The sequence below is a fragment of the Canis lupus genome, chromosome 8 (genome assembly GCF_048164855.1).
Source record: "Canis lupus baileyi chromosome 8, mCanLup2.hap1, whole genome shotgun sequence".
In the NCBI taxonomy this organism is placed as follows: domain Eukaryota; kingdom Metazoa; phylum Chordata; class Mammalia; order Carnivora; family Canidae; genus Canis; species Canis lupus.
In genome coordinates, this window is record NC_132845.1 from 15,408,837 (window position 1) to 15,435,322 (window position 26,486).

Consider the following 26,486-nt stretch of genomic DNA (forward strand, 5'->3'; position numbering starts at 1 on the left):
CATTATAAAAACTCTCAATACAACAGGTATAGAGGGAACATACCTCAACATAATAAAGGCCATATATGATAGACCCACAGCTAATATCATATTTAACAGTACAAAGTTGAAAAATTTTCCTACGATCAGGAACAAGAGACCAAGGTGCTTACTCTCACTGCTTCTATTCAATATAGTACTGGAAATCCTATCTGGAGCAATTAGGTAAGAAAAAGAAATAAAAGGCACCCAAATTAGAAAGGAGGAAGGAAAACTAAAACGGTCTCTGAAGATGGCATTATCTTCATATATAGAAAACTGTAAAGACTTCACAAAAACTGTTAAAATTAATAAATGATTTCAGTAAAATGTCAGGATACAAAATCACCCACAAAACACAGCCATGTTTCTTTATACTAACAATGAATTATCAGAAAAAGAAATAAAACATTCCCATTTACAACAGTATCAAAAACAAAATCTTTAGGAACAAATATAACCAAGGAGAAATATCAATACACTGAAAACTATAAGATATTGATGAAAAAAATTGAAGACACATAAATGGGGAGATAACTCATATCTATGAACTCATATTCATAGGTAGGAATAATTAATATTGTTAAAATGTTCATATTTTCTCAAACCACCAACAGATTCAATGTAATTCCTATCAAGATTCCAATGATAAGCATTAGGAAAAAAAAATCTTAAAATTCACATGAAACCAGAAAATATCCCAAATAACCAAAACAATCTTAAGAAAAAATAAAGCTAGAGGCATCACACTTCTTAATTCCAAAGTACATTAATACAAAACTATACTAATCAAAACAGTATGGTACTAGCATTAAAACAGACCTATATAAAACAAACAAACAAACAAAAAACCAGACCTATAGACTGACTAATGGAAAAGAATTGAGAGACCAGAAACAAATGAGTGCATAGAAGGTCAACTTATATTGGAAAAAAGTATGGTGTGTATATATATATATGCTTTATATATACAATGGAATATTGTTCAGCCACAAAAAGGAAATTCTGACATTTACAACAATATGGATAGACATGGAAGTCATTATGTTATGTGAAATAAATCAGAGGGGGGAAAATACTGTATGACCTCACATATGTTTGTTATCCAAAACAACTGAAATCATAGGAACAGAGAGTAGATTGATGGTTGTTGCCAGTAGTGGAGAGATGGGGGAAATAGCAAATGGGTACAAATACCTGGTTACAAAATGTTACTCATAAATATATAATGTACAATGTGGGGACTATATTTAACAATATTGCATTGTGTTCTGAAAGTTGCCAAGGGGATCTTAAAAATTTTCACCATCACACAAAAAGGTAACTGTAAAGTGATGGATGTGTTAACTAACCCTATTTGGTAATCATATATATACATATATATACACATATGTATATATATATATCAAACCACACATTGTACACATTAAATTTACACAATGTTACTTGTCAATTATATCTCAAAGTGGGAAGGAAAAAAAACTTCAAGGACTTGCATGACACATGGAAAAAGTATCTTTCTTCCTTGGATGTAAGGTAGACTGATCATTAGTCCCTGGTTTGGCCCTTTCTCAAGCCACAGTTCCATACTTTCAATTACCCAATGGACATCTAAGAGAATGAGAATGTGTGTGTGTGTGTGTGCGTGCGTGCATGTGTGTGTGTGTGTGTGTGTGTATAGGGGACTAAGTTCAATTAGTACTCACCGGAGGGCCCATTAGACCTGGTCTACCCAAGGGCCCTGTAGCCCCTGGTAGGCCTGTCTCTCCTTTTTCTCCATCCTCTCCAGAGAGACCTCTTCCTCCTGGGTTCCCCTGTAACCCAGTAAAAACTTTTAAGAAAGGGAAGGCAGTAAAATAATTATACCACAAAAGAAGCAGATTTTTGTTTGGGACATAAAAGTAATTATGTAATGATAGAATATTTTAAAGATTTCACAAACAAGTATCTACTTGTACATAATTGAGAAAAGTATAATTTACCTTTAATCCATCTTTTCCTTGGAGACCTTCTTCTCCAGGAGCTCCTGGTTCACCCTATTTTGTAGCAAAAACAATTATTTTGTTAAATCATTTACCTTATTTTTTGTTCCTGGTATCTTTAAAAAGTAGCAGGTTTATGTACATTTATTCCTACTTCTACCTTATTTGTACGGAATATTTGGCAGTATAATAAGCTTGATATAATTTGCTTGGACTAGCTCTGAAGATGATTTAAAGAATCAGTACTATAAATTCAAATATAAGATGGGTCCAGAATTTTAACTTTTAGATAATTGAGAGTAATATGTATTCACTTGGTACCTCTGTAAATTTATATAGTTAGACCTGTGTTTCCCGAGTTCAAGGACTGTAAATACTCTTAAGTGTAGTAGCTTGTTATACTGAATTAAATGGATTAATATTAATAATATTAATTCAGTTCAAATCAGTGTACCAGATTTTTAGGGTATTTTCTCCCTTATAGAGAGAAGCAACAATTAAGGCCTTGATATATCAAGAAGCTGTCTTCTAGATATAGAACTTAACAGAAAAGTATAGCCATACTCTATGAAGATATTAAAGTAGTATTGGCTCTCTTGTTACCCAAAATATTTAAAAGTGAGTTAATTATTGTGTCTTCAGAGTTGCTTCCAGACACTTCCATTACCCCAACCTCACACTGCCCAACCCCTGCAAATAAAGGAAACAAAGAAAAAGAAAATGGATGTAAAATGTATCTCCCTACTTTGCCTTTTAGTATGCAAATGTCTCTTCAAATTATCTTGGGCACTGTTATCTTGGGAAAAAAGCTTACCACAGCTCAAATTACAGGCTGTCTATATTAGAACAACTACTGTAAGCTATCTAATTATACTTATTTACAATTATTTCCTTGAATCTTGTTAACTTTTGTGACTAGGTTTTTGTTGTTGTTTTTATAAACATAAATGAGGCTGTAATCATTTGTTTGCCTTGTTAGGTCAAGAAATATACTGAGAGTTGATTACTGTTATTTGTGAATTTCTTCTTAATGTTCACATTAGTGACAATCTCAGTTACTCTGCATATGTTTAAAGCATTCTGCAGAATGCACTTCATACTGAGAAAAAGATGTATGAGGTTAGGACTCCAAATACTACTAAATTACTATATGAACAGGGTCTGGCATGTAGCTTTTAAAACTTAGAAATAAAGATAAACTTTTTCTATTATGCACCGGAAAGGTTTATTATGCATTTTTTGAAACTTTATGTATGCTAAATGTTGAGTCTCTGAACCCCTCAGGCCAGTGCATTAAAACGGTTCCCAGCAGTACACTTACCCGTAACCCTGGTTCTCCAGCAACTCCAACGTTGCCTGCAGGTCCAACATTTCCCTGAAGAAACAGGGAAAGATTAAAACTTTTTTCTACTAAAACAGCATATATAATTATGAAATGCATATCATGAGCATAGGGCTTTCAAAACACTTTCCATTTTTCCCCCAGATTAATTTATTGATAATATTTTGGCCCATTAGCCTTATCATTTGTATTTCCTCACACACAGTCAGTATATATATCTATATATTGATATAGATATATAGATATATAGATTGTATTTTTTTCTGACTCATTTGTAAACACTTCTCATTTTTATCTGCTGTCATTCATTTGCTTTCAAGATGATGGGTATTTGCTAAAATACGGCAAATGGGGTTCAGTGGTAAAAGTTTAGAGACCCCTTTACTATTTAGGAAGGTTACCTTTGCACCTGGTTCACCTGGCAGGCCAGATTCTCCCTCAATACCTGAAGGTCCCTAGAAGAAAATGATTTGACACATCATCTGTATACTTCCTTCACCAATTGCAAAGGCAATAACAACCTCCTAAGAAGATGGTAGTAATTCTTAGCTCAAGGGTAAGGCATATGTTCAGAAAAACTTCTGCTGTCACTATAAACTTCATGGCATAAGACCAGATAATTCTGGGACTTTTTAACAGTTCAAATGCCAAAACAACATTATCTGAAGTCAGGACTTTTAAGACCAATTTCTTCTAATCTTTCCTGTTATCCTTTAATCCTTGGTCAAAAACAAACCACCTCCCATTTTCTCTTCTAATTTTCTGCCTTCATACTCTTACTATTCTCTGTGTTTTTTCACTTTTCACTTTTCCCAATCATTTCTGTTGAGCCCTCTGGTGCACACTTCCTTTAAAAATTTCAGTTTTCTTTATTCATTTTATAATAAATATCACACAAAGATGTTATGAATTTATTCACATTATAGAAGATGCATATGACATGTTTTCCACTTTCCTTTCATGGTAAGGGGTCCAGTTGGGAAGAATTTGGTTCCTTTCATCTTGAAAACATACAACTTCTTTTGACCTCTGGCTGTCTCTAGGCCTGGAGCTCCTACAATTGCTGTTGTGTTGTGTTTTTCTGTTTGTTTGAGAGATATTTATCTTGTTTTTGAGCACACAAAAGGTATCCCTCCCCTCTTACCTTCCTCATTCCCCCTTCCTTTTCTCTTCTCTTTCACTTTCATTGTGTGTGTGAGTGTATGTATGTGTGTATATGTATAACTGTAAAAACATACACATGGGGCAGCCCAGGTGGCTCAGCGGTTTAGCGCCGCCTTCAGCCCACGGCCTGATCCCGGAGACCCGAGATCGAGTCCCACATCCAGCTCCCTGCATGGAACCTGCTTCTCCCTCTGCCTGTGTCTCTGCCTCTCTCTCTCTCTCTGTGTCTCTCATGAATAAATAAATAAAATCTTAAAAAAAAATAAAAACGTACACATGTATTCTGTAGTTCCCATGTTTTGGGAGTAGATGGGTATTTTAAAGTGATAATTCACAACATTATCTTGACCAAAAGCTTCCTATTTCCTTTGTATCTTTCAGGGGTTCCTCAGAAGTTCTGATCCATGGGTGATATTCTTCCTTTTAACTATTAGAGCTTAAAGTATCTTTTATGTCAGTATTTCAGAGAAGAGGAAGTTCAGTTTTCCTTTTTTTTTTTGAAGTTTAGTTTTCCATTTTGACTCAGCTTCTGCAATCCATACTCACTTTGCTTTTTTTCTAAAATAAAAGCTATACATGCACAAAGTACAGATGGAGTTATGATGAAAAACCCTAATCCCATTCCTCAGAGGCAACTACTTTATAAAACAATTTTTGTTTTTAGCTTTCTTAGTGGTTACTACTACAACTCAAAAATTATACCGCTACTTCCTGATGTATCATCTTGCTAAAAGTTTAGTTTCCTTATACTCCCTCTATTTTACCATCATTTCACAATTTTTTAATAGTTACATAATTTAAATTTTTCTGTGGGTTACTTTTGTGACTTCCTTACTATTATAGGAGGCAGCATAGTATAGCACTTAGGAGGAAAAACTATGCTCTGCCTTAGAAATGACAGAATTTAATATCTTACTCTAAGATTAATATTCTATCTTGAGAGAGAATTCCAACTCTTAGAACTTCCATATTAAAATTGCTTTCAATGTCACAGATCTCCTCTGGTTCTTAATTTCTCCCAAACTGTCAGCTCCTCCTGGCTCTTTTTATTCCTTTCTTAAACTAACTCTAGTAGTTGATCTTCTGAACTCTGGTCTTTCTTTTCTTATGCCACTCTTGGATTAGCCCTTTAAATCCTCTTCTCCATTTCTATTTCCAGTTGAATACTGCTGGAAAAAATTGCACACTTGTGCGAGTGTCATCATTATATGTTGAGAGGCATAGTGGTTAAAAGGATGGGTTATGGAGAAAGACTGCCTGAACTGAAATGTTGGCTGTACAACTACTACTAGCTATTGCTCTTGAGTAAGTTACTTAACCATTTCATGCATTTGTTTCCCCATCTGTAGAATGAAAATAATAACTACATCTATCTCACAGAGTGTAATGAGAATCCATTAATACAGTAAAGCACATAAATACTCTTAGGCACATAGAAAGTGCTTCATAATTGTGGGCTCTTATCATTACCATCAGTATGATGCCAATTCATGATATGCTACTAAAAGCTTGATTTTAGTAAGGTTTATCTGCTCTTTCACTTGCCTATAGTCATTTTCTTCTCCTATTGTCCTCAACCACTATTCTAAACCAGCAAATTTTCCTCAATAGACCTACCCAACCCCTACTCCTTATTCCAACAGAATTTTTGTCTCCTACTCTGTTAAAAAAAAAAAACCTTCTAGTTATTACATATGACTTTCTCAGCTTTCTTTAGGCTCAAAGGATGTGGCATAGTATAGGTTATCAGCATCAGCTTTTGAGTCAGATGTGGATTCAAAGCCAAGCTCTACTACTTAAAAAAAATTTTTTTTAAAGATTTTATTTATTTATTCATGGAGACACAGAGAGAGAGGCAGAGACAGAGGCAGAGAGAGAAGCAGGTTCCATGCAGGGGGCCCAATGTGGGATTCGATCCTGGGACTCTAGGATCATGCCCTGGGTGGAAGGCAGAGCCACCCAGGCATCCCAGATCAACTACTTCTTAATCATTTACCTTGGCCAGATTAACAGAGGATGATCCCCATCTCTTTAATATTCCTCTCTGGTCTCAGGAAAGGTATTGCCATTCGTCCTGTTGCACAGCCTAGAAATCTGGTAATAATTTTTGACTTTCTTTCCCCTTTACTTTCCATATTCTACAAATATTAAGGTTCTGCAGAATTTTTATAACAAACATTTCTCAAATCCATCCATTTCTTTCCCTTTCTATCCCTACGACTTTAGTTCAGATGTCCATCATTTCTTGCCTGGTTGAATGTTACGGTCCTTTAGTAGGTATTCATGGCTTCACTCCTGTCCTCTCAAATATATCCTCTATGCAGCTGCTAGAATTATCTTATCTTCCAAAAATATAAATCTGACTTTATCACTGCCCTGCTTATCATAGCTTAGAATGACTTAATATAGAAGATAAAAAATTAAGCTTGTTAACAGAGTACATGCTTTTTATGATCTAACAATTTTTTGATATTTTCATCTATTATCACACTTTGCTTTGATTTTAAACATCAAAGAATCCATATTGCATCATGTTTGTATTCTTGCTCACACTAATCCTTTTTTCTGGAAATTTCTTATCATTATTTACTCTTTTCATATGGCTAACTCCTACTTATTCCTTAAAACTCATTTTCCCACCACCCCACATTCCCCACAGTCTTCTATTTCCCTATATCCAGATGGGGGTTAATGGTGTCCATTGCTATGTTCCTATGTTGACCTGTGAATACATCCATTACTGGGTCTAATACATTGCAATGTAATAATATTTTATATGATTATCTTCTGGAATAGGTTATAAATAGACTCCTAAAGGAGTCAGGGACCATATATCAGCCATCCTTGTATTACTAGTAGATAATCATGGAATTAAAAAGAAGTCAACTAACATGGAGCACATAGAGAAGGAAAAGAGTTTTATTGGTGTGTGGCTGAACAGGTCTACACAAGTCAAACAATGTAGATCATTATTTATCAGGTTAAAAAGTTGGCATTTTATTAAAGATGAGAGCAACTGAAAAATTCCAAGGAGAAGAATGATATGACAAAGAGAAACTGGCAACAATTAGCTAAGGAATGATGGGAGTTGCTGGAGACATGCAACGAGAGCAGAAGACTAGAGCACTGGCAATTGGGATGAAAAGAAAAGGTCAAAACTGAGACATTGTAGGGGCTTATTCGGAGGGAAATGATGGCTGACTGGAGGAATAAAAGTATAGGAAGAAAGTAAGAGAAAATATAGTAGGAAGTGTCTAGGATGACTCAGTTTTTGGTTGTTGGGCATAAGGAGTATCTTTCAGTGAGAAGGGAATAAAAGGAGGAAGAACAGTGGGAAAGTGATGGGTTTGGTTTAGATACATTGAATTTAAGATGTTTATGGGTTATTTAGATGTATGCATAAAAGACAACAGGGACTCAGTAACTTCAGCTGATGAGACAGGCATGACTTAGAGCCATCAAGATGAGAGCTATGAGAATAATATTGGTAATTAAAGTCATTGTGATATTATGATTGGTACGCTGAGAAAGGACTAATCAGAAGGTAAAGAGCAGAATCAAAAGAGAGAGTTTCACAAAGGTCAACTGTGGGACTTGATCCCAGGACCCTGAGATCATGACCTGAACCAAAATCAAGAGTCAGATATTAACCAACTGAGCCACCCAGACACTCCAAGGATCACTTCTTAATATTCTTCTATAAAGGAGATATAACATCTTAGAGTGAAGGCCTGTCAAGTTAACTCTGAGTGAAGGGTAAGTGTTATTCACTTTATGTTCTTTTATTAAATGGGCTGTTAAGAGAACTTTATGTGTACAGGCAATAAACTCCTTGACATCAGCTATAGCAACTATGCAAATATGTCTCCTGAGACGAGGGAAACAAAAGCAAAAATAAACTATTGGAACTTCATCAAAATAAAAAGCTTCTGTACAGCAAAGGAGACAATCAACAAAGCTAAAAGGGAACCTAAATATGAGTAAGTTACTTAACCATTTCATGCATTTGTGGGAGAAGATATTTGTAAATTACATATCTGATAAAGGGTTAGTATCTAAAATGTATGAAGAATTTATCAAACTCAATACCCCAAAAACAAATAATCCAGTTAAAAAATGGGCAGAAGACATGAATAGACACTTTTCCAAGGAAGACATACAGATGGCCCACAGATACATGAAAAAGATGCTCAACATCATTTATCATCAAGGAAATGCAAATCAAAAGTACAATGACATATCACTATACATCAGTCAGAATGGCAAAAATTAATAACACAAGAAACAACAGATGTTGGTGAGGATGTAGAGAAAGAGGAACCCTCTTATACTGTTGGTGGGAATGCAAACTGGTACAGTCACTCTCGAAATGACTCCATACTGATTCCTCAAAAAGTTAAAAATAGAACTGCCCTACCATCCAGCAATTGCACTGCTAGGTATATACACAAAGAATACAAAAATACTAACTCAAAGGGATAAATATACTCCAATGTTTATAGTAGCGTTTTCAACAATAGCCAAATCATGGAAAGAGCCCAAATGTCCACTGACTGATAATTAGATAAAGAAGATGTGGTATGTATGTATGTATGTGTATACACACACACACACACACACACACATATATATGTGGGAATATTACTCATGCATCAAAACGGATGAAATCTTGCAATTTGCAACAAGGTGGAGGGAGCTACAGCGTATTACACTAAGTGAAATAAGTCAAAGAAAGACAAATACAATATGATTTCACACATACATGGGAAATCAGAGGTTCACAGGAGGAAAAAAGAAGAAAACCAAGAAATGGAGTCTTAACTTTAGAGAACAAACTGATGGTTATCAGAAGGAAGGTGGGTTAGGTAATGGGTTAAATAGATGATGGAGATACAGGAGTGCATTTGTGATGAGTACTGGGTGTTGTATGCAACATACACTGTATTCAATGTATGTTGAATCATTAAATTGTACACTTGAAACTAATACTATATATCAACTAACTAGAATTTAAGTAAAACTTTTTAAAAAGAGAACTTTATTAGATTCATAAAACAGTCATCCCTACCATCATCCCTACTATTAATGGAATTTTAGGCTTTATTTTCTGAATATGAAACACAACACTACAGAATTATTCTTTAAAGGTATACCTAATGTATCAACTTTACCTTGAGGAGTCTCACAAAAAGTACTGGGATGATGAAATAACAAAAAAGAGCCACAAAAAACATTACCTCAGCACCCATTTCTCCAGGAGGTCCAGCATCACCTTGCAATCCTCGTGGTCCCTACATTAAAATAAAATTTAAGATCTGAGAATCAAAGTTTACTCTGTATTTTGAATAACTTACACATCTAAATACAGAATTTATAATATATCATATGTAATAGAACACATAATACATTTATCAACTTTTTGTATAAACAAAATTATAACTTTATAGTTAATGCATCTGTTTGTGTGTGTGTGTGTGTGTGTGTGTGTGTGTGTGTGAATAGTATAAGCCTTTGGATTCAAAAGAAAAAGAAAGGACAGTACCTTTCTTGCTTTTGTTCTCCAATTCACTAATTCATTCAATAAACATTTATTAAGCACCAAATAAGGATGAAATATCATGCTAATGACTATCAAAAGTTATCTTATTTAGTGGATATGTCGATTATATTTCTACTGAATATTCCTGGCAAATATGTGACAAGCGAAATAGCATTTTTAAAGAAGCAAATATACGATCTTCAAAGAAGTAAAACTATGTTAGTATTTGCTTGATGTCATACTTTATTATGGTAGTACGTCCAGTTCAACAGTTTCTCTGTTTCATGTGAACAGATATAACAATATTTACACATATGAGATAATCACTAAGTTGCAACAAAATGCAGGTTGGGACCTGTATTGGGATCTTGGTCACTGTCATACTGAATAGTATAATTTTAAGTAAACAAACATTGAATATTTAGTTTATTGCATAAACATTAAATTGCTAAACCAAAATGATCTTCTGGGTGAGTGTGGAAGCCATTTAACTGGCTAGAATTATTTTAGATGGATTAGTACTTATTTATTTATTATTGATCGATTGATTAGTACTTATTTAGCAACTACAATATAATGCTGTTTCTCCAGGCATCTAAAGAGGCTACTTGTAGTTTTTGATCTTTCTGGAAAGTTAGCACAAAGAAGCTGTTTTCTTAGATTCAGAAAATAACAAGATAGTTAAAATTACCTATGAGATTATACTCCATAATAGTTTTGTGAATTTAAAAATGTAATAATGGAAAGAAAAAATGTGCTACGGATGGTTATCTTAAACTGTTTTCTGAATGGTTAGTCAGTAATGTTCATTTTAATTATTTGAAAAGTATGAAAAGTACGAAAAAACCCCATTTAGTATAACATCCATAATTCTACCATTCAGGGGCAACACTGTAAATATTCTTGTATATTTCCTTCTAGTTCTATTGTGGGAGCATACTTAATAAAAAATTTTAGGTCTATAGATACTTTACTATTATAAATACTTCATAACAAGTTATCCAACAGCTACATAATATTCCATTCATTTCATATTCTGCAGTACCATAATTTAGTTATTTTCTTCATTTCCAGACCTTTATATTGTTTCTATATCTCCTTTGCAGTACAATTTTACTTTATTGGATTTGTAATATGCATGTTCAACTATCAGTGAATGTGAAGGTCTGTAACATTAGGTGAGATTGTCAAATAGCTAAGATAAACATTTGAATGGTAGGATTGCAAGGTTGGTAAGCAAGTGTCACAGATGTCTTTTCTACTCAATAGTATAGCTACTAAAGGTATTCAGAGGCCACTGGTGCTTTTCAGTTATGGCTTATTAAACATTATGTATGATATTTAAACATTTATGAATTCTCAGAATGTGTTTCTACACTATTATAAACACACTGAGAGAAACACGTCTGTGCAGAAGTCTGTCTATATTTTGCATTTTCTCCCTTACAACAGAGTCTAAAATGTACCATTATTTGGTCACAAAGTTGAGTAAATGTCCTGAAAGGTGGCAATAACATTCCACAAGCAATATATAAGAGTAAAATCTATTTCCTTGAATCCACGCCAACAAAGAATATTATTTTTTAAATTCTTCTGTGATTTGATGGACAATTTCAAATATATTTGACTATTAGCAAGGTTGAATATTGGTTTTGTTATGGTTTATCAGCTGTGATATTCTATGTGTTGCTTGATCATGTTGCTTTGCCAATGTATTTTGGGAGTCATTTAAAAATTTTATGTGAGTTTTTTATGTGTTGTGGACATAAACTTAACATCCTATTTTACCATTAACATCTGCCTCGTATGTAGTTTGTCATTTAATTTTTAAAATACACTGTTAAAGATAACCTTTTGCCCCCTAAATATGATCACTGTAGATTATCTAGAAACACATAAGAGTAAAAATGACCCAAAATAACCACTTAACATTTGCTGTATTTCCTTAAAACTTTGTGCATGCAAAAAATTGGGATGGGAGAAATTTAAAATTTGTATATAGTTTATTTTTTTTTTGTATATAGTTTAATGTTAAAAACTTTTTTCCATCACACTTAAGTTAAAACATCTGTTTCCATGTAATAATTCTATATTATTTCTTTTAAAATCTACTAGCCCTAATCCTCCTTTTACAGTAGGTTAAAAATATTAAGCTATTTTACTTGCTCATAAGTTATTCTTACAATAATTAAATCTCACATCTGATTAATATGGGTACTGGGATTTTTGAATGGGATTATGTTAACTCCAATAAATACATTAATTTTAAAAATACTTAGTCTTCTAGTTAGACAATAATTTGACTTTCTACTTAAATCTGTTTCTAGGTCTCAATGAATTTTTGATGTTTTCTTCATATGTGTCCCATCAAATGTTCATTAAGTTTATTCTTAATTATTATGTTTTGTTTCTATTTAGAGTGGGATATTTTTTCTATTATATTTTATTATTGTATACAGAAAAACTGATTTTTAAAAATGTCTATTTTATGTTTTGCCATTATATTACCCTATCTCAGAAATTGAAAAATACAGAATTAAATCTTTGGAGTTTTTATTTATTTTTATTTTTATTTTTAAATTTTTATTTATTTATGATAGTCACACAGAGAGAGAGAGAGAGAGAGAGAGAGAGAGGTAGAGACACAGGCAGAGGGAGAAGCAGGCTCCATGCACCGGGAGCCCAACGTGGGATTCTATCCCGGGTCTCCAGGATTGTGCCCTGGGCCAAAGGCAGGCGCCAAACCGCTGCGCCACCCAGGGATCCCTGGAATTTTTATAAATTTTGGAGGATTTATTTAAATTTTCTTTAAATGCTTTTCTTTCCTTATATGATCATTCTTTTTTTTTTTTTTTTTTTAATAATAAATTTATTTTATTGGTGTTCAATTTGCCAACATACAGAATAACACCCAGTGCTCATCCCGTCAAGTGCCCCCCTCAGTGCCTGTCACCCATTCACCCCCAACCCCTGCCCTCCTCCCCTTCCACCACCCCTAGTTCCTTTCCCAATGTTAGGAGTCTTCATGTTCTATCTCTTTTTCTGATATTTCCTACCCATTTCTTCTCTCTTCCCTTCTATTCCCTTAAAGAAGATGTGGTTGTGTCATTTACTATGTTAGCTAAAACTTTCTGAGTGTTAGATAATGTGACAGTGGCATCTCATATTATGGTTCTTATGCTTCTATTCTTTTGGTGTTTCCTTGTAGGTTGGGTGTAGATATAAGATAAGCTACTTTGCCCTATTACAGAACCATATTTGACATTACTAGAATATTTTGTTTCAATTAGTAGACTATTTCTTAGAGAAGTTTTAGGTTTACAGAATAATTGAACAGAATGTACAGAGTTCTCATATACCATCCCTGCCCAATTTTCTCTATTTTTAACATCTGACATTAGGGTGGTACAATTATTATAAGTGATTAACCGTCATTGTACACTATTACTGTTTAAAGCCCATAGTTTTACATTAGGGTTCACTCTGTGTTGTACAGTTTTGAGAAATGCATAGTATCATGTATCCATCATTACAGTATTATATAAAATAGTTTCACTGCTCCCATATTTTCCCATTTCCACCTATTCATTCCAGATCCTCTTCCCCCAACACCTGGCAACCACTGTTTTTTACTGTCTCTAGAGTTTTGCCTTTTCCAAAATGTTACATAGTTGGAACTATTTGGTATTTAGACATTACTGACTGGCTTTTTTCACTTATCAGGATGCACTTAAAGGTTCCTCTGTCTTTTTGTCAAAGGCTTAACTGCTCTTTTTTTATTGATATGTAATATTTCATTGTATGGATGCACCAGTTTGTTTATCCATTTACCTTTTGAGGACATATCAGTTGCTTCTACTTTGGGCAACTATGAATAAAGCTGCTATAAGCATTCATGCGTGGGTTCTTGTGTAAGCATTAAGTTTCCACTCATTTTGGTAAATATCAAGGAGCATGATTGCTGAATCATAATGGTAAGAATATGTTTAGCTTTGTAAAAAACTCCCAAATTGTGTTCCAAAGTTACCATACCATTCTGTATTACCACCAACAGTGAATGAGAATTCCTGTTATTCCACAACTTTGCTAACATTTGGTATTGTCAGTGTTTTAGATTTTAGCCATTCATACAGGTGTGCAATGGTATGTTATTGTTTTAATTTGCAATTCTCTAATGACATATGATGATAAGCATATTTTCTTTTCTTTTTTTTTTGATAAGCATATTTTCTTATGCTTCTTTGCCATCTGTATGTCTTTGGTGTATTGTCTATTCAGATCTTTGTCCACTTTTTTAATGGACTGTTTTCTTACTGTTAACTGTTAAAAGCTTTTTCTACAAGTCCCTTATCAGATACACGCTTTGCAAATGTTTTCTCCCGATTGTCACATGGTCTTTCATTCTCTTAACATGTCTCTCACAGAGCAGAAGTTTTAAATTGAGTGAAATCCAACTTACCAATTTTTCCATTCATGAATCATGCTTTTGATGTTATACATAAAAAGTCATTGCCAAATCCAATGTCTGTGAGATTTTCTCATGTTAAAGAAGTTTTTCAGTTGTACATTGTAAATTTAGATCTATAATTCATTTTTAGTTATTTTTTTGTCTAAATCCTTGTTTTTTGTTTTTACTTTTGTTTTTATATGGATACCTAGTTGTTCCACCACTATTTGTTGAAAAGACTATCCACTGAGTTGCCTTTGCAACTTTGTCAAATATCACTTCATTATATTTTTGGACTTCTATTTCTGGGCTCACCATTCTGTTCAAATTATCTATTTGTCTATTCTTACTATACTGTCTTAAATACTGTAGCATTATATTAAGTTAACTTTTAAGTTAGGTAGTGCCAGTCCTCTGACTTTGTTCTTTACTATTATTTTGGCTTTTCTGTTTTTTTTTTTTTTTTTTTTTTTTGCCTTTCCATATGAATTTTAGAATTTATCAATATCTACAGAGTAACTTGCTAGTATTCTGACTGGAATTGCATTAAATCTATAGATTAAGTTGTGACATCCTATCAATATTTAGTCTTCCTATTTATGAACATGAAATACCTGTTTATTTAGATCTTTTATTTCTTTAATCAGTTTTGTAGTTTTCCTCATATATTCTGTATATATTTTGTTAGATTTATACCTACTCCTTTTTTTATTTTTGATGCTAGTGTAAATGGTGTTGTGTTTTAAATTTCAAATTCCAATTGCTTGTTGCTGGTATACGGAAAGCAAGTGACTTTTGTATGTTAATCTTGTATCTTGATATCCTGCAACCTTGTTATAATTGCTTATTAGTTCCAGGAGAGGTTTGGTTTTTGTTTTTGTTTTTGCTTTTGTCAATTGTTTGGGGTTTTCCGCATAGTTGGGTTCATATCTACTATTTTTTGTTTCTATTTTCTACTTGTTACTTTTGTTCTTTCTTTCTTTTCTTTTTTTTGTCTTCCACTCTTTTAGCCCACTGTATTTTAACAGTGAATTTTAGTTGATTCCATTTTCTCTCTTGTTTTATCATAGCAATTATACTTGTTTTAGATTTTTTAGTGGTTTCTTTAGAGTTTGCAACGTATATTCACAATTGATCCAAGTCTATTTTCAAATAACACTATACCACTACACTCAACCATAAGGTATGAGACTAAATACACTGTTGTGATTATTATTTTGTGTAAATTACCTATTCTAATAATTAAGAATTATTAGGAAAGAAAAGATTTGGTTTTCCTTTTATATATTCCTTCTAAAGTTCTTCCTTTCTTCTATCCTAGATTCTCATCTGTATTACTTTTCTTACCTCTAAAGAATTTCATTTAACATTTCTTATAAGGCTAGTCTACTAGTGACAAATTCTGTCAGTTTTTGCTTGTCTGAGAGAGTCTATTTCTAATTCACTTTTTTAAAAAAGTTTATTTATTTGAGAGAGAGAAAGAGAGAACTCAAGCACATGACGGGGGTCGGGGGGGTGGTCAGGGAGCAGAGGAAGACGGAGACTCCCCGCTGAGTAGGGAGCCTAATGTGGGACTCAGTCCCAGGACCCTGGGGATCATGACCTGAGCCAAAGGCAGCCACTTAGACAACTAAGCCACTCAGGTGCCTTCTATCTTACTTTTAAATTCCTAGTCTGAAAATTTCAAAATCTCTGCTATATCTGAGTCTGTTCCTGATTCTTGTTTTGTGCCTTCAGACTGTTTTTCCCCTTTTATCATGCCCTGTAATTTTTTTGTTGAAAAACATGATGCTTAAGGTGAAAAGACCTGAGGTAAATAGGCCTTTAGTGTAAGGTTTTAAGTTATCTTGCTGAGAATTAGGCTGTGTTTACTGTTGCGGCATTATGGTGTCAGAGGCTAAATTTCCTCCTAGTGTCATTGTTTTTGTCTTGTCTGTTGTCTTTAGGCTTTCCCAGAGATGCCTTAAATAGGGTTCGGGTTTGCAGTTGTTTTAGCTGTAGTCCTTCACTATTATATACGACCCCTATTAACGTGATGGTAAATTATAAGGGAGGAGAAGCACTCTATAGTTTTATAATTACATCTCAGTCTTTTAGTGAGCCTTGAGTTGAAGTATTTCCTTTCCCCCATGTTGAAGACTAGAAGCAGCTAGGGTTGGGAATTGCTCTCCTCCCAAGTTCAGTAGGCTTCAGCAAAACCCAAATCAGTCTGGCTCTGATAAAATGATTTCCCTTGTGGGCAAGCTTTGTTAAGGAGAACAGAGAACTCGGAGTGTATTTCAAAAATGGTTTCTTTTCCCATCCCACTGTTACATGAAGAAACAGGTATGTCTCTGAACTTTGTAGTAAGAACCTAGCAGTCTCTTGGTGGTAAAATTCAGGAACATAAGGGGTCCCCTCTTAGTTTTTAACAATTTTGATGGCCTAAATTGTGTCTTAAGCAATTTGTCAACTTTAAATTGACAAATATAATTATAGTTTAAAGTGCTCCTACCATCCAGTTATGGACTTCTGCTTCTGGTAAGCTGTGGTTCTCTGTATCCTCCTGTCTGTCTCTCCAATTTTCAGGCAACAGTTGGTCCTTTGACCTCAATGGTTTAAAACGTTGTTGATTTTCATTTTGCTCAGCTTTTTCCTTGTTGTAAGAAGAGGGATGACAGCTTCCAAGATCCTTACAGTTCAGACCAGAAACCATTTTACTATAATTTTTAACAAATCAAAAATAGTTGCTGAATGTTATGGAGTACTTGTTTTTTAGCATTTTCCTAGTATACCTGTAATATGCTATATTATAGCCTTCTTAATATTAAGTGATTTTTGCTATTTTTGTAATTCTTCTTTCATTTCATTTGTCTTTCATTTCATTCACTTAATTCTTTTTATATGTAGTTGAATTTTACTTCATTTTTCTGGTATGTAGCTGAAATTCATCTTTAGCTTTTTCTGTCGGTGCTATTTTTGTCTTATTTTAGTACTGTCAAAATTCAACCAAGATACTAATCTTTGATCTTTTGTTTCTAGAACGGTTGCCATTTTTTATATCTTCATAAGTAAGTTAACATCAGGTTTTATCATATACTTTAAATTAATCTGCGAGGGGATCCCTGGGTGGTGCAGCGGTTTGGCGCCTGCCTTTGGCCAGGGGCGCGATCCTGGAGACCCGGGATCGGGTCCCACGTTGGGCTCCCGGTGCATGGAGCCTGCTTCTCCCTCTGCCTGTGTCTCTGCCTCTCTCTCTCTCTCTGTGTGACTGTCATAAATAAATAAAAATTAAAAAAAAATTAATCTGCAAATTCTATTATCTTTTAACGTAAGTGGAAGTGACTTCTGGTACTCAAATAAGGAAGTATACCTAAAAAATAACAGTTTTTAAGTTGGAGTACATATTCTAAAGCAAAAGAATCAAGAATTGATTTTTTAGAAACTATAGCATTCCTCTCACCTTCCTTTTTAAAGGTAGTTTTTCAATGTGTAAAGGTATAAAAAATATTTATTTGGGTCAGCCAGAAACTTAGGAATCACTTTATATATGGACAGTCTATCTCTTGTTGATTTCTTTTTTTTTTTAATTTATTTTTTATTGGTGTTCAATTTACTAACATACAGAATAACCCCCAGTGCCTGTCACCCATTCACTCCCACCCCCCGCCCTCCTCCCCTTCTACCACCCCTAGTTCGTTTCCCAGAGTTAGCAGTCTTTACGTTCTGTCTCCCTTTCTGATATTTCCCACACATTTCTTCTCCCTTCCCTTATATTCCCTTTCACTATTATTTATATTCCCCAAATGAATGAGAACATATAATGTTTGTCCTTCTCCGACTGACTTACTTCACTCAGCATAATACCCTCCAGTTCCATCCACGTTGAAGCAAATGGTGGGTATTTGTCATTTCTAATAGCTGAGTAATATTCCATTGTATACATAAACCACATCTTCTTTATCCATTCATCTTTCATTGGACACCGAGGCTCCTTCCACAGTTTGGCTATCGTGGCCATTGCTGCTATAAACATCGGGGTGCAGGTGTCCCGGCGTTTCATTGCATTTGTATCTTTGGGGTTGTTGATTTCTTATCTCCTGTTGAATCTTTTATAGCTATCCACGTCTTTTCTCTGCCTATCAAAAGGGTTCTACTATCTCTTTTTGGATTATTGCAACAAAAGGATTTCTTGTCCATTTTCAGTCCTTTCTAATTTGTTTGAATGATCTTTACAAAACAATAATATGATCATAAACTAGTCTTTATCTGTTCAATGATATCCCTTTGACAAAAAAAAATGATATCCCTTTGTTCTTATGATAAAAATACAAACCTTGGGAGTAGGGGTCACAAAGCTCTAAGCTTTGTCCCATGCTTCCTTGTCCATCCTCATCTTAAACTTCTTGACTATGCCATTGCCATGCTAGCTTTCTTTTTTTTTTTTTTTAAGATTTTATTTATTTATTCATGAGAGACACAGAGAGAGGCAGAGACATAGGCAGAGGGAGGAGAAGCAGGCTTCCATGCAGGAGCCTGATGCGGGACTTGATCCTGGAATTCCAGAGGCAAAGGCAGACACTCAACTGGTGAGCTACCCAGGCGTCCCTTTCTTTTTAATTTTTTCCATGTTAGCTTTCTGTTAGATCTTCAAATAAGTATGTAGAGATTCCTCTCAACTCATGACTTCTCTCTAAAATAACCTCTCTCATCTTTGCCTATGTAACTGCTATTCATCCTTGAGATCCTAGATCAAATGTTTCTCCTCTGGAAGCCTTTCTTGTTTCTCTGTTACATATTTTTTAAAAAATTGAATTCCTATAATTCACAGCATTTATCTCAGTTTGTAAATATCCACTTATCTCTGTGATAATTTAATTGGGATATTTCTATCATTAGAATGAAACTTCAATACTTACTTACAGGTACTTAATAAGAGACAACTCTAATAGGTGCTGACTATAGAAAAGATGTAGCCCTCTCTATTTTATGATTCTCAAAATATAATATGTTTCAACATCTCTTCTGTGTCCTTCATTTTGCCAATTTACTTCTTTTCTATGATTTAACCAGGCAGCTCAAACATATATAACAAAGCCGTCATATCCACTATAAACTGATTTATATTTTATTTACCAGCCCCATGGACCCGGTGACCTGAATGTCAATTTTTAGGTGCTTTTAAACTATTTAGTTGTTTATGTCTACAGTAACAAGTCTTTTCTTATATAAAGCCTAAGATATTATCTCTGCAATTGCAATAGCTCTTTTGACATACTTTAATGTGTTCCTTATTAAGATTAAGTTAGCTTTCATTGCATTTCCCTTCATCTAATATTACTGACTAAACTATTATGCTTTTGGGCAAATGACCCTTTGTCTACTGAGTTTAACAAACATACACTAAGTAGATCTAATATGCAAGGCATTATACCAGACAAGATTACAAAGGTGAGAGAAACAGTCTCTAATTTCAAAGAGCTACAAACTTTTTCAAAGAGATATTTAAATAAATAATGCTAAAGATATTTGATCAAAAATTACATTATTTTTGGTCAAATAAATATTAGGATTGTGATGGCAAGAGATACAAAACAGGGAGAAAATCAAGAGGAGTTTAGTTTGAAAAAATCAACACTGTATCCAAAATTCTTCATTTGGAAAGAATTATATATACATTCAAATATTTACTTATTGCTTAGAGAACTTATATCATAGGTTAAATATGTAAAGGAGGAAATGAATACAATTTAGTAAGAATAGCTCTTTGTTAAATTTTCCACTTGCTACTAGCTAAATGAATTATGCTAAGGCCACCTGTAAGCCTCTGGGTCAACTAATAGATAAAATCAACCCAGTAGAGTTTGAAAGACTATATTGTATTATAAATCTTACAAACATGTTACAGCATATTACATCTGATACCATTAACTAGAAAAATGACTTCATAGGCAATAAAGAATAAGTGAAAGAGTAACCGTGACAAAATCTTTCCTTTTCACAATTATTTTCCATGGAGATTTTATAATTGAATTACATTTTTGAAATCGTGATGTAAGTTTTTGAATTATTGATGTACTGTATTTCTGTCATGTTTGTACATTTAGGCCCATTGGATGTAGAGTTTGGCTTCTTTGTATGGTATTTTATTACAGAATTGGTCTCAAAAATCTGATTTTGTGTGTGTGTGGCAGGATAATATAATCATTTTAAGAACAGCAAGCCATTCACAAAGAAAATTTCTGCAAGTCAATAAAACAGAGCCATCCTTGTTGAAAATAGAAATATGTGAAGTTTTACCAGTTCCAGAAAAACAGGACCAAATCTGACTATATGAGGCCAGAAAGGCACTAAAAACCACATTTTCTATATATATTTTCTATATAATTAGGCCCATGATAAATGCTGCTTTCAAAAATGTACCAGCCATAGCACAAGAGGGCAATAACAGAAAAGTAAATTAGAAAAGTACAAAGATAAACTTACTGGTTCTCCTTCAAGTCCCCTCTCTCCTGTACTCCCAGGGGGTCCTTGTAAACCCTGAATAAACAAAGGCAAAATGTGAAGAAAAAGTGATGCTTGAAGATGTTTTACTTCCTTACCTCAGCCTTCCTTTACAATCTTCCCACCCATTTTTCTGTCTACCTCTATTCCCTCTTTTCTTTTTATTGTAAAATATACATAACATAAAATTTACCATCTTAACAGTGTTTAAATGTGCAGTTTTGTGGCATTAAGTACCTTTGCATTGTTGGGCACTACTATCATCACTATCTATTTTTAGAATTGTTTATCTTCCCAGACTGAAATTCTATACCCGTTAAATAGCACCCTTTCCCCCCTCCCTGTTTTCCCTGGCAACCATCATTCTGCATTCTGCCTCTAATTTGAGTACGCTAGGTGACTTATGTAAGTAGTTATACTACATTTGTTCTTTTGTGTCTGGTTCCTTTCACATGGCATGTCTTCAAGTTTCACCAGTATTGGTGAGGAGTAAGATATCAGTGGCATGGGAGGATGCCAGATTCCTCTCAGCCCAATAATACAACAAGGTAATTATCAAATTATCCAAACACCCCAGAAATTGACTTGAAGACTGATAGAAAAAACTCCATAACTAAAGGGACGGTAGAAGCCATATTGAAGAAGGCAGGAAGGGCAGAGACATGGTTTAGGGGAGAAGTGAATCTTGACTGCTGTGGAAGGAAGGAAACTTTGGTTGTGGAAAAAGGCAAGAGAGAGAAGCACACAGGGGAATGCATAAGAATATTTCCCCAGAGCTATTGGCTTGAAAAATGAGAAGGGCTGAATTTCGTGAGTTCTTATAACCAGTGGAGCTTAAAGCCTAGTTTTAAAGGCCAGCAGGCTGGGCTGGGATAGAGCCCAAAGGGCACTGTGCTGCTCTTGGACAGAAGGTGGGCAAACAACCTGGAAGCATATAGAATGGAAACATCAACCTAAAGAGTGCTTGGGGCACAAAGTGGGGGCCACTATACTCTTCTTAGAGAAAATCCCTGAGAAGCAGTGTTCAAAGAGACACTTGTCTGGGAACAAAGGAGCTAGCTGGCATTATTTGCCTCCTGCGCCCTTCAGCATAAACAGTCATCTGTGGGAAGGAGTGAGCAGCACTGACACTGGCTGCCTAACTTGTTTACACTAAGCCCTACCATCCTGAACTCTGATGGAACTGCCTTTCTCAGTCACACTTGCCTTGGTCCCAGCACAGCAGGCTCCCCAAGAAGACCAGCAAAAATCCCTGCCCATACCGGGTCTCCCAATCAGAGAGTTCTGCAGAACCTCAGTTCTGGTGGAGGTGGTGACAGGTCTCATTTCACAAACAGACCAGAGCATACCTAGTTAAAACTCACCACATTCAGGCCAAGAGCCAAATACTGCCCACATCACTCAGAGGAGCCTCTGCAAATAAATGGCCTAACAGATAGAGCAGCCAGTACACAATAGCAGAGCACATGCAGCACACATGTGCCAGGAGAAACTCCCTGAAGTGCCAGGCCCTGGGCACTATATGACTTCTTTTTCATAAGGCCATTAATTCCAGGAACAGAAGATACAACTGGCTTTTCTAACACAGAGAAGTAGGCAGAGACTTACACAAAATGAGAATACAGAGGAATTTATCCCAAATGAAAGAATAAAATAAAGTCATGGCTAGAGACCAAAGCAAAACATATATAAGTAACATGCCTGATGGAGAATTTAAAGCAATGACCATAAGGATACTTACTGAACTTGAGAAAAGAAGAGAAAACATCAGTGTGATCCTTATCACAGAGATAAGAGAGTTTAAAAAAAAAAGAATCAATCAGAGATGAAGAGTGCAATAAGTGAGATTAGAAACATACTTGATGCAATGAATATCAGTTTGGAAGAAGCAAAGGAAGAAACTAATGACTTAGAAGACAAAATAATGGAAAGCAATAAAGCTGAACAAAAGACAGAAGGAAGAATTATGCAAAACAAATATATATAGCAAGCATTATGGAACTCAGTGACTCTATCAAATGTAATAACACTTGTATTATAGGAGTCCCAGAAGAAGGAGAGAGAGAAAATGGGGCAGAAAATTTATTTGGAGAAATAATAGCTGAAAACGTCCCTAATCCAGGGAAGGAAACAGACATCCAGATATAGGAGGCACAGAGAACCTTGTCAAAATCAACAAAAGCAGGCTCAGACCAAGACATATTGTCACTAAATTTGCAAATTTTACTAATAAAAAAAATCTTAAAAGCAGCAAGACAAAGAAGTCTTTCATTTACAAGGGAAAATTCATAAGGCTAGCAGGAGATTTATCAACAGAAATTTGGCAAGCCAGAGAAAGTGGCATGATATATTCAAAGGGCTGAATGGGAAAAATCTGAAACCAAGAATACTCTATCCAGCAAGGCTAGCATTCAGCATAGAAGGATATAGATAGAGAGTATCCTACACAAACCAAAATGGAAGGAATTCATGACAACTAACCCAGCCCTGCAAGAAGTATTTAAGGGGACTCTTTGAGTGGAAAGGAAAGACCAAAAGTGACAGTATAAAGGCAGGAAACACAAAATCAGTTTTATCAAAAATAAAAAAATCATTCAAAGAACTCACAAAAAAGATATATAATATAATAACATATACCTAAAGTGTGTAGAGAAGAGTAGAAAAGAATGGGTTCAAACTTAAATTACCATCAATTTAATATAGACTGCTATGTGCAAAAGGGGTTATTTACAAACCTAATGGTAATCATATATCAAAAACCACTAAGGCACATGCAAAGAATAAAAAGAAAGAAATCCAAATATATCATTATCAATATATCTGCAAACAATGTTAGAGAGAAAGGCAAGAAAGGATCAGAGACATCTCCAGAAACAACCCCAAGACAAGTAATGAAATGGCAATAAATAAATATTTATCAATAATTACTTTGACTATAAATGGACTAAACATTTATGTGTGTAGAGTTTCAGAATGGATAAAAAACAAGACCCATCTATATGCTGCCTACAGAGATTCATTTTAGACCTGAAGTTACCTGATTGAAAGTGAGGAAATGAAGAAATATTGATCGTGCAAATGGATGTCAAAAGAAAGCCAGAGTAATAATGCTTATATTGGACAAACTGACTTTAAAACAAAGACTGTGGGGAATCCCTGGTTGGCTCAGTGGTTTAGCGCCTGCCTTCCGCGCCAGGGCATTATCCTGGAGTCCTGGGATCGAGTCCCACATCAGGCTCCCTGCATGGAGCCTGCTTCTCCCTCTGCCTGTGTCTCTGCTTCTCTCTCTCTCTCTGTCTCTCATGAATAAATAAATAAAATCTTTAAAAAAATAAAAAAATAAAACAAAGACTGTAATGAGAGACAAGGAAGGATTTTATAGAATCATAAGGGGGCCAGTCCAAGAAGAAGACATAGCAATTGTAAATATTTATGTACCTAAAATGGGAGAATTCAAATACTTAAAAATATTTATACACCTAACATGGGAGCACCCAAATATTTAAAACAATTAATAACAAAGAAAAAAGGAACTAATCAATAATAATACAATAATAATAATTTTAACACCCCACTTACATCAATGGACAGATGATCTAAACAGAAAATCAACAAGGAAACAATGGCTTTGAATGACATACTGGACTAGATGGATTTATTTTATTTTATTTTATTTTATTTTTAAGATTTTATTTATTTATTTATTTATTTATTTATTCATTCATTCATTCATTCATTCATTCATGAAAGGCACAGAGAGAGAGAGAGAGAGAGAGAGAGGGAGAGGCAGAGACACAGGCAATGGGAGAAGCAGACTCCATGCAGGGAGCCCAACGTGGGACTCTATCCCGGGATGCCAGGATCACGCCCTGGGCCAAAGGCAGGCGCTAAACCACTGTGCCACCCAGGGATCCCCCTGGATTAGATGGATTTAGCAGACATATTCAGATCATTCCATCCTAAAACAGCAGAATACATATTCTTTTCAAGTGCACATGGAACATTTTCCAGAATAGATCATACAGTAGGTCACAAAGTAGGTCTCAACAAGTATAAGAAGACTGAAGTCATACCATGCACCTTTTCCCACCATAACACTATGAGACTAGAAGTCAACTACAAAAAAAAGTCTGGAAAGATCAAACTAGATGGACATTAAAAATCATGCTACCAAACAATAAATGGGTCAACTAGGAAATAAAAGAAGAAATGAAAAAGTATGTGGAAACAAATAAAAATGAAAATAGAATGGTCCAAATCCTTTGAAATGCAGTAAAAGGGTCCTAAAAGAGAAGTAAATAGCAATATAGATCTACCTTAAGAAGCAAGAAACATCTCAAATAAATAACCTAACTTTACATCTAAAGGAACTAGAAAAAGAACTACAAACAAAGCCTAAAGTCAACAGAAGGGAAGAAATAAGAAAATCAGAGTAGAAAAATAAATGATATAGAAATGAAAAAGACAATAGAACAGATCAATAAAACCAGGGGTGAGTTCTTTGGAAAAAAGAAAAACAATAAAACTGATAAACCTTGAGCAAAACTTATCAAGAAGAAAAGAGAAAGGGCCCTTCAAAAAATAGTATCACAAATGAGAAAGAAGAAATAATAACCAACACCACAGAAATACAAATAACTATAAGAGAATATTATGAAAACTATATGTCAACGAACTGGACAACCTTAAAAAAATGGATAAATCCCTAGAAACATATAAACTATCAAAGTTGAAACAAAAGGAAATAGAAAACTTGAACAGACCAATAGTCAGCAAAGAAATTGAATCAGTAATAAAAAAAATCCCCAAAAAACTAAAGTCCAGGACTAGATGGCTTCACAGATGAATTCTACCAAACATTTAAAGAAGAGTTAATACTTATTCTTCTCAAACTACTCCAAAAAATAGATAAGGAATGAAAACTTCCAAAATTATTCTCTGAGGCCAGTATTTCCTTGATAATAAAACCAGAAAAAGACTACCAAGAACTATTGGCCAATATCTCTGATGAACATGCTTGCAAAAATCCTCAACATAATACTAGCAGATCAAATCCAACAGTATATTTAAAAAAAAATCCTTCACCACCATCAGCTGGGATTTATTCCTGGGCTGAAAGGGTGGTTGAATATTCACAAATCAATCAATGTTATACATCACATTAATAAAAGAAAAGAAAAAAACCAGATGATCAAGACAATAGATGCAGGAAAAGCATCTGACAGTACAACATCCACTCATGATAAAAACTCTCAACAAAGTAGGTTTAAAGGGAACATATCTCAACATAATAAAGGCCATTTATGAAAAATCCATAGCTAATATCCTCACTGGGGAGAAATTGAGAGCTTTTCCTCTATGGTCAGGAACAAGACAGGGATGTCTACTCTTGTCACTTCTATTCAACAGAGTACTGGAAATCCTAACCATAGCAGTCAGACACCATAAAGAAATAAAAGGCATCCAAACTGAGAAGAAAGAAGTAAAATTTTCACTATTTGCAGATGACAT

The 26,486-nt window shown here is 34.5% G+C and overlaps 1 protein-coding gene and 1 long non-coding RNA gene across 7 annotated transcripts in view; one reads left to right on the plus strand and one right to left on the minus strand.

Annotated features, from left to right (window-relative positions):
* The window catches only part of COL24A1 (collagen type XXIV alpha 1 chain), a 387,541-nt gene that overhangs the window by 124,165 nt on the left and 236,890 nt on the right, over positions 1-26,486 (minus strand). For all 6 annotated transcript variants that reach the window (XM_072834343.1, XM_072834342.1, XM_072834338.1 and 3 more), the window contains 6 exons: positions 20,958-21,011; positions 9,744-9,797; positions 3,744-3,797; positions 3,322-3,375; positions 2,001-2,054; positions 1,725-1,832 (listed from right to left, as the gene is read on the minus strand). In XM_072834343.1, the coding sequence (XP_072690444.1) occupies positions 1,725-1,832; positions 2,001-2,054; positions 3,322-3,375; positions 3,744-3,797; positions 9,744-9,797; positions 20,958-21,011 (378 nt within the window). The remainder of the gene's footprint in view (positions 1-1,724; positions 1,833-2,000; positions 2,055-3,321; positions 3,376-3,743; positions 3,798-9,743; positions 9,798-20,957; positions 21,012-26,486) is intronic.
* Positions 1-26,486, plus strand: part of LOC140637873 (uncharacterized) — a 56,185-nt gene that overhangs the window by 7,636 nt on the left and 22,063 nt on the right. The gene's annotated exons all lie outside the window — the stretch shown is intronic.